We start from the raw sequence: 13,360 nt of genomic DNA, 5'->3' as shown, positions 1-13,360 counted from the left end.
AAAGCTTGCAACATTATTATTATTATTATTATACTTATTATTGCAATACTTTCATTATGTATTCTTACTATTTTATTTCTAACACCATTTTTATTTTGAGCTGCTTTACATTATTATAGAGCAAAGGAATTTTCATATTAAACTACCACCTTAGTACACTAGTCTCGAGTGCCCTTAGAGATCGTCACGTGTAATTACAACACGCACAATCATTCCAAAGTACCGTAAGGTGGCCGATTAACAAAGGTGTTTGAGTGTCGGTCTACCAAACTGCATGTCGTGAGCTGGAATCCTGTACCTGCTTCAAGCGGACTAACGGACACGGATCTTATTATAGTAAAGATTGAATCAGTTTAAGATTTAGATTTCAATTAACCCAATTATCTAGCCAATCGTGACAAAGCCTCGACCGCCAATGTCAAACACTTTTAGATAAACACAAAGTCGCTGTTTCGCACCACTGCAACAACTATGCTCTCCAAACTTAGTTTGTGCGATCTTTTTTGAGTATGTTTCAGTCCTTAGTGTGTTTGTTGTAAGCCTTAGAGTAAGAATTTGGAGTCGTTGCCTCGTGGTAGAAGAGTGTGTTTAATAGAGATGTGAGTGCACTTACGTTCAAGCACAACTGAGTCTCAAAGTTTGTAGTCAGACAGCAAATCTAGGAAAACTGAAGTAGTGTAGTACTTTACATCCTGAAACCAGGCATTGTAAGTGTTTCCAACAAGAATGAGTCATACATGATACGTACTTGAATGTCTTCAAATTTTACACAAGATTATAAAGTTATTATATTGTGGATCAATCATAGAGCTACTAAGGATTTCATAATATTCAGAACGGTATTTCCTCGTTGATCATGGCTAATAAAGACCAGAACCCTGTGATAAGAGAAAATCCAGGAAGCTGCATTACCCCTATATCGATGTATATATACAGAGGTCTGTCGCGACCATATTGAAGATCTACTCTAAAAGATAACTGTTTTCTTGTGTAATTTTTTGGGAACTTATCCTCTTCGAATCAAATTTGACATGACATGCTGAGATGATTCCCTTTACTGATGTGTTTGGAGATACTTGAAAAGCCATGCGTTGAAATTTACTCTGTGTGTAGACTCAAATTTTACATGATATGCCGGGATGATCATAAACAGAGGTTACGGAGGACATGAAATACTGATGAAAACAACACGCTATCAGTGTTTAGCTCTGTATAACAACTCTGCAGACAAATTAGCACTCATGTGTATATCCAACTGCTAGAAGAATCTTTTACATGAGATGGTGAGGACTGAGATATAACTGTAATTATAACACCAACTTCATAGGCCTGCATACTATGCATGTAATATAGATCAAATCCATGATGAAGTGGCTCTACAGTGAGCATCACCATCACACTCAGCTGTCACAAGACACTCAAAATGCTAGCACAACAAAGAAGCTACGACGGTCTAAAAGTAGGCTATGCTATAGCATGTTTGGGATGTTTACCACAAGTAGATTAGAGGAGGGAAACAATTCTCATGGGCCGCTCCATGGTTGAGGGAGTCGTAGAGGAGCAGATGCTACATTCATAGTGTTCTATTACTATGTAGTTATCTTCAGGCAACTCGGCCTCTGTCAGCTTCTCAAAGTCTGCAAAGAGTACAAATATTAAAAGTGATATACTAGATGCTAATTGGAGTTGATACTATTAAATTTAATGAACTGTGAAAAAGTGCCCTACAGTTGCCAGCTATTGCTATTAAAATTCTCTCGCTAGAGCACCCTACATGCTTTATATCGGGAATTATGCCAAACAAACTAAAGAAGGCAACAACTGAATAACAGAACAGAATTACATTGCTACATTTTTTGCACAACTGAGAAACATTGACAATACAATGCAAAGGTTTCATTTAAGACGCGCAAATTGGAAGTACAGTATATTAAATGTCACAATTTGATAGAAATTGTTGCAACAGCAAAAAAGAACTAACTTACTTCAGGTTCCACCGAGACTTGAACTCGGATCGCAGGATTCAGAGTCCTGAGTGCTAACCATTACACCATGGAACCCCACATGTTCCTCATTTATGGCATTGGGATTATTTTGTACACAGCTGCATTTAATCAAGATGGCTCACCTAGAAAACAATTTAAAGGTGTGTTTAGACTATGGTCATGTGAAGCAATCTTTTCGTATCATGTTACGCAGCAGAGCCGTTACTTTAGCTTTGAGGCCATTTGAAGAATTATTCTTCTTATGACGTGATCAAAAGTACATACAGTAGTTATGTTATGAGTTAATCTACTCATGTATGCATGTACTCATCTATGTGGTTATCTACATACATGTAGTTATCTTTCGCTTGGTGTGCCCAAGCGCTTTGTACTTTTACACTTGACAAAGCGTTGCAGGAAAACAGCGAGACGCAACGACTAATATCACAATGATGCTCGTGGAGGGGCCTCACTGGGCAGGAGTATGAGAGAGATGCATTTGTATTGGTTTTTATTTTTACGTATTTTCTTTAATTTTTATTTTTGTAATAAATATTTTTTACTCCGCGGAGTACTGAAGCCACAAAAGCTGAACCTCAAAATAGTGAGGGTACACTGTACATCAACGCTACTAAATTTATAGAATTATATTGATAATGTTTTCAAGAACTTGTGTTTAGTTTTGTTCGCTATCTTGAAAACCATGATGCGACGTTGGGTCTGTATTTCCTTGACAACGTTGCCATTTCATTATTGTTAACCACTTTAAAGCAATTTTTTAATTTTTTCCAGATAAGTGATCATTTTATTTAAAAGGACTAATGCGCTATAAAAATCTTTAAATAGACGTGTTCCAGACTCTACTGTAAGCTCTAGTATTGATATCGATACCCAATACAAGACTGGATACAAGGCATAAGCATATGAAAAGTCTTTGGCAAGCTCTACTCGCAGTGCCATTATAGCTACTTGCTTTATTGCTACTGGTATGCTGGCAGATCCGTGTGAGCGCATCATCATGTGCAATAGCTATGTGTACAGTTATTCCACCATCCTGCAGGGTACCTGTGTGGTGCAGTGGTTAGACCATTGGTTCAAGAAGTTGAATACTGAAGTTTGATTCCCATGTGGTGCAATATTTTGCATGAACATGGTGTAAAGATGATCATGTATTTATTGTGACTTAATTGTAACAGAAATGTCACACTAGGAAATGCTGCAGTCTGTGCATGTAAACTTTAACAGAAAAGTTTATAAGCACTTTGTGTTATGAGTAGACAACTCACAAACATTATCATAATTCGATATAGTAGTATATATATATATGCTGCCGATGCTAGTTATGTTCACCTTCAGTTTAAAAGACGCTGTCTGCTGCATACTGCTTCTTGCCAAATCATGTAATTTATAATTTAACAATACATTTTTTTTCATATAAATTATAATTTTATTTAATGAACTACATTATAAGATATTGAGAAAGACAATAAAGGTAAGTTGTGTGTTAAGCCATCTGCTGCTTTAATTATCATATCTGCACGTATAAGTGGTTAGATGTCTATGATAAACATGGCTTAGTCATGGTAAATAGACATACACTATGTATTCATGACTATTAATGATGCTGATTTGGAGTTGTGTGCCCATATTGAGTTTCTGTGTAATAAGTGTTTTACTGAATACTCCAATGTTGCGGATTAACACTGGGTGCTTTGTTAAAAAAAATAAGGATTTCTACACTAGAGCTAATCGCGACACATTTGGAACTACTCAAATTGAAATTAAAAGGACTCCAGTGTGGGAAACTTTCAAAATAGATCAGCTTACGCAGCATTTTTCTACGCATCATTCGCAAGTGCTGTTTTCATTTTTTGTAAGCATAAAGTAATTGATAAAAATTCGTGAAAGACAAAACTCGCTTGACTCGCGGATCTTTACTGTTTCCATCTTGCATATGATGACAAACTTGCGGATGACGTCATGAAAACATGGTGATAGAAATCACATCTATCATGGTTGTTTGTCTTTTAGCAACACTTCACTCTCTAGAGACGTCGATGTAACCCTAAGCGAGAGTTTGGTCTCTCTTCTCATGAAGCTGCATAACAGGCTCAGTGACAAGGAAGGGTCATACGTACCCATTTCCATTAGCAAACGCAAACCGGACTACTCTACCTTAGTCGGTGATGGGCCATTCTTTGTCGGGCGTGTTCTCGACACTCTCAGCTCAAAGAGCACCAAGTGTGCTGAAGCTATAGAAAAAACGTATGAAGCACTCAAGCCAAAGTTAGAAGCTGACAGCAATTCCAATTCATCAAAGTAAGGTGTTTTTTATAAGTCCTGTTGTAGTATAAGACCTGTTGTAGTATTATTTGGATTATATAAAAGTGTTTGCCAGCTAAGAATGCTCAATATAGGTTAGAAATGAAGCTAGAATGAAACTGTTGAGCTGGGTGAGAGAAATAAAAGCATTAATTACTGCAGGATGATTTGTAGACTGCAGGGCAGGAATGCGGGAAACTGACTTGTTGAAAATGAAATATACAATTATAAATACATATACAATAAAATACAATATACAGTCAAACATGGATAACTCGAACTTCAAGGGACCGAGCAAAAGTGTTCGAATTATCAGAGCGTTCAAGTTATCAGAGCACTGTCACAAGTCCATATATTTACTTATTTATTAGTAGATACATGTACATATACAAACTATAATATAAATCAAAAGCACAAATGGCTTGTTTCAAATTAAATGCTTCTAATGTAAAGTTTAAAACGTTTTTATGAAAAAGTATAGAGATTTTTCTATCACTTGAGATTGGTTTGTTGTTTGAGGTGATGTTATTGCCAGGACGTTTTTCAGATTGACATTGGCAAAACTTGATCGTTGTTGAAATGCTCAAAAGAAAAGACATTTTTTTCTTTTGGGGTTTTACCCACGATCAATTTTGCTGTTTTTTCTTGAAGTTTATGCAAAGATTATCTTACTTTACCTGGGATTCGTTAAGAGCAACACTCCGAGGCAGTTCAATTAGAAGTTTTACGAGGTTTTACGTACATTCTATATCACTCACGTTTTTTTAATAGATACTTATTGAATGTACACACGTATTCTGTGTTTAGGTCAAACGATGAATAGTTTTTTGTAGCTCAGACAACGTTAAAGTTTAATTACAACAATTTTTAAGACGTTTTAAACATTCAACATTCCGACGTTGATTCAACACGGAATCAACGTCGGAAAACTATTCATCACGGGCTAGCTGGGTTACGCCACGCACTCAAGGATTTTCGCCACGCACATACAAAACAAAAACAACATGCGATTTTTGTTTTGTATGTGCGTGGCGAAAATCCTTGCGCGCGTGACCCGACTAGCCCGTGCTATTCATCGTATAGCAGTATAAATCAAATTTCACCAAACCTTTAGAAAAGTCGTTGACAAAAATATTTTGCTGATGGTGGTAATAACGGCGCTTATGAATTACGAAAAGATGAAGTTTACCTCTATGGCTTTGAATTAAGTGATTTTCTAAAGCGATAACAACCGTTTCGGTAGCCGTTGGGCAAAAAAACAGTTCGAATTAACAGTGTTGAGTTCGAGTTATCTATAGCAATTTATCATTACGTGGGAACGGACCAAAGGAAATGTTCGAATTAACCATGTGTTCGAGCTATCCGTGGACGAGTTATCCATGTTTGACTGTAAATGTTTTACAGATACATTTTAAGCTCTAGTATATTGTACATTAGGCTTGTTTGATTTCGTCTCAACAATTGGAGATTTTTGTAAACAAAGTCGGAAAGAAATCGATTCTTTCACTGTATATATAGTTAGCATTGGTCATTCTTTGTTTGGATTGTAGGAATACTCGGATTCTATTACATTTTTTGTGCTACATAAAAAGATCGGTGAAACATATTATTTAGCGAAAATTACAAAACAACATAAGTCCGCTTATTTGCTTACTGCGTAAGGGAATTGAGTTCGTGTACATTTGCTATTTCATAAATTTGTACGTAATTTAGTAAGTACATTTGTCGTGCTCGTTGACTACACAGCCATGCATTGCCGACCTAACATGATACCTAAAATGGATGCCTAACTACTGAAGGCGTATTTTGTCTGATGTTCCTGACTGATCTCATCTATCATTGGATACTCTATGGACTATAAACCTTTTCATACTGTAAAGTGTCAGTTTCAGATTATTTACTCCGGTGCTAGAATCAAGTGAGCAGCATTAATAACTGGGGGTCCTCCCATGTTTTGTGATGATTCTGACGACCCCACGACGGGGATATTTAAAAAGTGACAGACGAGATGACCATTTATCAATGTAGGTGACAAGGTGACGATGATTGTGTAAGGGGATTACTAAAGGTACGGCTACACGTAACAAATTTTTCGTTGGTTCTGAGTTCTGGCCGAAATCACGAAAAACGCAGGATTAATTGGTCGAAATTCACAGAATTATTTGAGCTGTGCATGCCCACCGAGTTCGTCGACGAAACGCTTTTAACAGATTAAACAAATTATTAGCGAGCACGATTTTAGCAGCTTTAGCAATTAGTATAGTCCAAGACATGTATTGCGACACACAATAAAAGTACGAAAGTAATTCAACATAGAACACACGGTGTAACTGTTTAAGTTGCGCTATTGTTGGTGATCGAGCACGACTCTAGCAAATTTTAAGATATATGTAGTCCGAGAACATAATGCGACACGCAAGAAAAATATTACGGAAATCCATGATAGTAAATACGATGCAACCGACTTGATTGCGCTAAAGATGGCAACATTTTCTACCACAAAACTTTTGCTGCTAAAAAGAAAATATAATTAAAAAATAAACAATTTGTAGCTATAGCGTCCAAACAATAAATACATACAAGAACGCAATCTAAGCAGTTGCATCGTGTCTACTATGTTGAATTGCACTTATACTTTTATTGTGTGTCATTATACGTCTCTTGGATTATACTAATTGCAAAAGCTGCTGGAATCGTGCTCGCTAGCACGATTCCAGCAGCGCAGAATAATTCTGTGTGTTTCAATCATTTTGTGATTTTGGTTAGAACCAACGAAAAATTTGTTACGTGTAGCCGTACCTTTACTAACTTATTATTTGTCCATAAATCAACACGTTCAACCGAAACTTCACTAGTTTTGGTTTGAAGCATCTGGCCCAGCATTTATAGACTGCCAAATAATTAAAGTAAACAGCAATGAAATGCCACGACATGGACAGCAAATCCGTTTCCAAGTCTGTGACTGACAGTGGTTATTAAAGACGATCTCGGTCTATTTTCAGTACAAGAAATCTAGCCCTAAAAACATAAGACGGCTGTCACTCTTCGCGGAGTAATCAGCAACGCTCCCAAACATCACTAATAAGCTTGTGAACGTCGCTGGTTGAGCCATGCTTTTGGTTAGCAGAAGTTCAAATTGAGCAAGTTTCAAGTTTTTAACGCAGCCCAGTGCCACCAGAATGGATATTTGTATTAAAATAATGAATGTGAGAAAGAGGTTGTTTTGGTTACCAACTTAAAAAAGGTGACAGTGATTTTAAAAGTGACTATTCTGATGACAACTTTGTGTGGTAGGACCCCCATAACTAGACTAAAAAATGAGGATAATGTCGGAAAATAGCTTTCAATACTAAAATATGTATTTATATTGAATTCAGGGTAGCCTCAGCTCTCACCTAAGTTTTAATATCCAGCCCAAACATACAATAGGGACTGAAGGGCATATCATAAGTACAAGTGAACTGTGTTAATGACGGTCGATAACTGTGTTCATGAAGGGTGACATTATATGTACATTATGCTTTTACCTGCTATTAGTATGGAAAGCATTTGTATACCTATGACCTTTAGAAGTAACCTTTGTATGTAAGTGACCTTCGTGAGTTTTGTAAGTGACCTTTGTAGATAGTCTTCTCTTCGTAAGTGACCTTCGTAAGTGAGCTTCGTAAGTGAGCTTTATAAGTGACCTTAGCAAGTGACCTTTGTAACTGACCTTGGTAAGTGAGCTTTATAAGTGACCTTAGTAAGTGGCCTTTGTAAGTGACCTTTGTAAGTGACCTTCATAAGTTAGCTTTATAAGTGACCTTTGTAAGTTACCTTTGTAAGTGACATTCGTAAGTGAGCTTTATAAGTGACCTTTGTAAGTAGCATTTGTAAGTGACCTTTGTAGGTGACCTTTGTAAGTGACCTTCGTAAATGACCTATGTAAGTAACCTTTACATTTTTGTTGATTCAGATTTTTCTCGACGTGTATCTATAATTATTTAGTTTCTCATCTAGCTTCTTACAGTTTTGAAGATTTTTCAGTTACAATTCTTTAGAAGATGCAAGTATTTATTGTTTAGATAAACCGACAGCTTGAAGCATTTACCAGTGCATTAAACAGATCATTTTCTCTCTGGAATATTATATAAGTATCTACTGTTACAAGAACTATGGATTTAGACTTCTTGGAACAATTGGCAGTGAAGGTATTCGGTATTAAAAATGTCTGATTGCCTCTCATTATACAAATGTCTGTCTAGTTCAACATTAAATAGAATAGGGTGCCCAATCTTTGCAAGTGAAATTCACAGAAGTAACAAACTCAAATTTTTGCTGACTATAAATGCACTGACCTTGAGGTAATCACTGACTGTATAAGCATTGACCTTGAGGTAATCACTGACTGTATATGCACCAACCTTAAGGTAATCACTGATTGTATATGCACTGACTCAGGGGTTATTACTGACCGTATATGCACAGACCTTGAGGTAATCACTGACTGTATATGCATTGACCTTGAGGTAATCACTAACTGTATATATACTGACATGAGGTAACCACTGACCATATAAACACTGACCTTGAGGTAATCACCAATTGTATAAGCACTGACCTTGAGGTAGTCACTGGCTGTATATGCACTGACCTTGAGGTAATCACTGACCGTATAAGCACTGACCTTGATGTAAATGCTGGCTTTTTGGTTATACAGGAAGAAGAAAAAAGCCCAGGATAGGCAGAAAAGGTTGTTGGACAAGATGAATAAAATGCAAAACAAGTTTATGGATAAAATTGAGAAGACGATGAGTAAAGAAGGTGAGGATTTTCTATTTAGCATCTTCGATGTGTTCACTATACAGTCATACCTCAACATATGAGCTTAAAGCACATAAATTACATAGTTTTTTTATCATATGTTTTAATACATCAGAATCTTGGCTTTTGAATGAGCCATTGTTTGACATGGTGGGACAGACATTGGTTGGTGTTTATAGGATTTCCCCAGAGCTCTACCGCAGAATTGTTTAATGGTATAGGCTCGAAAATTGTGATGTCACAATTTTCATATTGGGGGTTGTGTGCTCTTACCGCTTATTTTATTGCTTACCACTTATATTTATCAACTACGATAATGACGCTAGTGGCAGGCGAGAGTAGGACAACTCCAGATAACCAATGAAGTTGACAAAGGAATCAGTGTCATTAGCTCTCCATGTACAGATTATTTATATGATAAATAACTCAGATTCCAAGCACCATACTACATTTTCTGATGATATTATGCATGAGTCCTCTCTTTTCATTGTGATGCTAAGGGGCATGACTGGGACTAATTGATTTCAAGCATTGCGTGATCTCGCGAAAGTGCGATTGACATAGTCCTAGGGCCATGCAACTGCAGGTCACAATTTAATCGATGTGATTTTATTACCTTTATCAAAGACAGTACAGTAATACTTCAACTTACGAGTGTTCCAACGTACGAGAAACTTGAGATACTAGCCAGCTTTTAAGCAAGCTTTAGCACTAACATACGAGCCATGTTTGAGATACGAGCATGTGAGTCAGTTGCAAAGTATGCCGGATGTGTTTTATGAGAACAGCATCACTCTTTATTTTTCAACTGCTCAGGTTATACTGTTGTACCGTATTTTTTGTGCGATTTTCATTGCGGAATTATGTGAATTAAAAGTACTCTGCGTTGACCAAAAGTTTGCCAGTAAAATGAAAGATAATGCAAAGAAAAAGCGAATGATAACAGTTGATATTAAACGGAAAATTATTGAAAAATATGCAAAATGTGTATGCGTGATTGAGCTAGCTCAGCAATATGACAGAAATACATCCACAATTATCAAACCGAAGGATTATATTCAGGGCATTTAGTTCGCAAAAGGACTGGCCGTAGTTTCTAAGCGGCGCAGCGGCCTTCACGACCGCTGATGGAGAGACTGCTCAGGTATTGGATAAACAATTGGCCGGTGACAGCGTAACTGCAACGATGCTGTATGAAAAGGTCGGTGCTATCTAGCAAAACTATAAAAATAGACATTCGGACAAGTTGGCTAGTGGTCGTGCGTTAACCTTTTGTGACGACACCCGCGTTCGTCCTAATCGCAACATGTTGAAAGGGCGACAAAGGCAAACGTCTTTAGATAAGATTATCTTAAAACGACCGGCTAGTCGTGAAAGCGAAACAATGGAAAAATTAGCAAACCAGCGAGAAATTTCAAACTACGAACGCCGAAGAAATTTTAATTTACGTTAAGTTAAAAATGAAAGTTTGCTTCTAGGTTTGCTTCTACGTTTGTCTTTTAAGACATTAATAAAATCCAAATTTATCAAAGTCAACTGTTGTAATGAAGGATATCTTATATCTCCCTCTCTGGCAAATGCTAGCGTTAGCTGCTATTGTATGTATTTAATTTTGACATTTGAATTAATCACATTTCCTTGCATTGATTTTTAATTGTTGCTTTTTGAAAGCATTTGGTAAATTAGTACAATAACCAACATGTTCTTTCTGTTACAATATCTTGTTTTGAGTGTTTTATTTGCATTTTTTAGAGTATGGAAACCAATCAATATATATTTAATGGTTCTATATATAAATAAATTGCCCCAACATGCGAGTAAATTAACATACGAGCTCAGTCTCGGATCGCATTAAGCTCGTAAGTTGAAGTATGACTGTATATTTATTGAAGCATAATTAATTAACCCAGAACATGTGTTTGTATTGGTCGGCTGTTAGCAGATCCCCGGGCATTGTTGATTGTCTAGAATCCTAGTTCATAATTAGCGCTCTTTGGGTTTAACAGCACCGATCATCACAGAAAAGCGCAGCCTCAATGGCAGCGAAAGGGATCGACTACCTAAGGCTAAATAATAATTATGACATCACATTGTGGGAACCACAACCAAGTGTTTTTTTATTGCAGTACATACTTTTGACACCCTGTTTTTCATAGTTCTATTATTCTTTGTGTATTGAATATAGGCTCATTCGAATGCCAAGACTCTGATGTATTGAACTATATAATAAAAAATTATGTAATTTATGTGCTTTAATACATTTTGGCACCGAGCTTGTATGTCAATTTACTCGTGTCTCAAGGCGATATTCCCTATATAAATAAACTAAATACAAATTAATTCGTTCGCATACTATAAAAAATAACCTAAAAACAGGATATTACGATGGAGAAACATGTTTTTAATTGTTGTAATTCAGTACTTATGCTCACAAAGTAATAAATACCTACCTAGTGGTTATGATCTGCAATAGAATGTAATATTACTATGTAAAGTACTGTATGGAGTTCTTACCTTACAGATATAGTAGCTAACGGCGGTGTGTGAGAGACCTGACAGCTTGACAGCAACACATTCAGTACACTTGACTTGTGGTGCCATGTAACATAACATCAACTTTGAATATAACTTAAACGAATTTAGCTTACAAACTTGAAGCTAAGTTTTAATATTTTACTAAATTTAGCTTTGTCTTCGGCTAAATTTTTTATTATCTGTTTCCGGCTTGATGCTTTTTGCTTCGCCTTTTCTATAATTTTGAAAAGACTTTTTTTTAAACTTTTTCTAACTGAATTTACGAGAAAAACTGAGCGATGCTGTTCTCGAAAACAGCCTTTCACATACTGGGCCATTTAGTGGCCATCGAGAACCAGCTCGTATCTCAAAGGTTTTTCGTATCTCTAAGCAGAAACTTGCTCGAAATTTTGCTTGTATCTCAATTTTCTTGTATGTTAGAGCGCTCTTATGTCAAGGTTTTTCACAATATAAGGTTGATCAGTGTGGCGACCAACTCTCACAAGCCTGAACACTTTATCCGATACAAGTTCATTTAAGATATTTTGGTAAAACTTAAAATGTTGATTTCAAACTAGGGTCATCGAATCAATTTGCTGAGCTCATCTTGCGCAGCTGTTGAATTTCAAGACATTTAAAAGGTTCGTCTTTTTGTAATTACAGAACAGTTATAAGTATGTTTTGCCATCAACTTAAAGGTTGACTTGCACCAAAATTCACATTACAGTTATTTGGTATCAAAAGATTCACCATGTCTTACTCTGCTGTGTTGTAGGTTCAAAATATGTGGAAATGTGATTAAAAGCTCTCGAAAGCTCAAAAACGAACAGTTAATCGCCGCCATCACAAAACCGCCATGGACTGGAATCAGTTTATTTCTCTGACATAGTCATTACATTTGGTTATTGTTTCGACATGTGATGTTCTCACGTGAATTGATAAGCCAATAAAAGGCTCAATATAAAACTTCTCGTTGCACTAGTTTATGACAAACACTTCGGGTTTTACCAAAGAGCCTTTACCAAATATAGATGCTCGCTAGTTTACAGTTTTGTTTCAGCTTGGTCTAATCGCTTAGTCGTAATCTGATCATATAACCCATCTGCCAAATAGCGCGAATAATTTCTGCAGCATTTTTCGACTATCACAGGTGACCAACAAACTCGTCATGTTTATGAGAGAATGATATGCACTCCTCCGAGCTGAGGTTAAAAAATTAAATGAATTTTCATGGTAGGTTTTGAGATATCAGTGCTAAAAATGACAGCATTACAATTATGATGAAATAAACCCTTAAGGACAATAGACATGGTTTTATTGAATGCATGAAGTATATTTGTAAAAATATTTTGACAAATGAGGTTGCATGAAAGTGTAAACAAAAGCCATCTTGTTCAGCTACGTCCCATTTGAGCCATTTTGGAAAGAGATTCTAGTATATGGCAATTTCGTGATGGCGACGATTAATTGTGCGTTTTTGAGCTTTTAAGAGCTTGTAATCACATTTTCACATATTTTGCACCTACAACACAACAGAGTAAGACATGGTGAATCTTTTGATACCAAATAACTGTAATGTGAATTTTGTTGCAAGTCAACCTTTAACAAACATCTATAGTCAAAACAAGTTTGTATTTTTCTGTGTGCCATTGCTTATGGCATTTGACCATTGGATTGACAGCATCCCAAATCCACATTTCAAAAACTCGTGTAAAATTAATAGTCAAGATTTTTAG

The 13,360-nt window shown here is 36.3% G+C and overlaps 1 protein-coding gene and 1 non-coding gene across 2 annotated transcripts in view; one reads left to right on the top strand and one right to left on the bottom strand.

Moving 5' to 3' along the window:
* LOC137392902 (E3 ubiquitin-protein ligase UBR3-like) overlaps positions 1-13,360 on the top strand; it is a 65,156-nt gene that overhangs the window by 34,673 nt on the left and 17,123 nt on the right. The window contains exons 21-22 of the mRNA XM_068079262.1: positions 4,017-4,304; positions 9,007-9,110. Of these exons, the coding sequence (XP_067935363.1) occupies positions 4,017-4,304; positions 9,007-9,110 (392 nt within the window). The remainder of the gene's footprint in view (positions 1-4,016; positions 4,305-9,006; positions 9,111-13,360) is intronic.
* Positions 1,989-2,060, bottom strand: Trnaq-cug (transfer RNA glutamine (anticodon CUG)). The gene has a single exon. It is a non-coding gene; the product is annotated as a tRNA-Gln (tRNA).

The sequence above is a fragment of the Watersipora subatra genome, chromosome 4 (genome assembly GCF_963576615.1).
Source record: "Watersipora subatra chromosome 4, tzWatSuba1.1, whole genome shotgun sequence".
In the NCBI taxonomy this organism is placed as follows: Eukaryota; Metazoa; Bryozoa; class Gymnolaemata; order Cheilostomatida; family Watersiporidae; genus Watersipora; species Watersipora subatra.
Note: the sequence above shows the minus strand (reverse complement) of the source record. Positions and strands in the feature narration are given on the sequence as shown.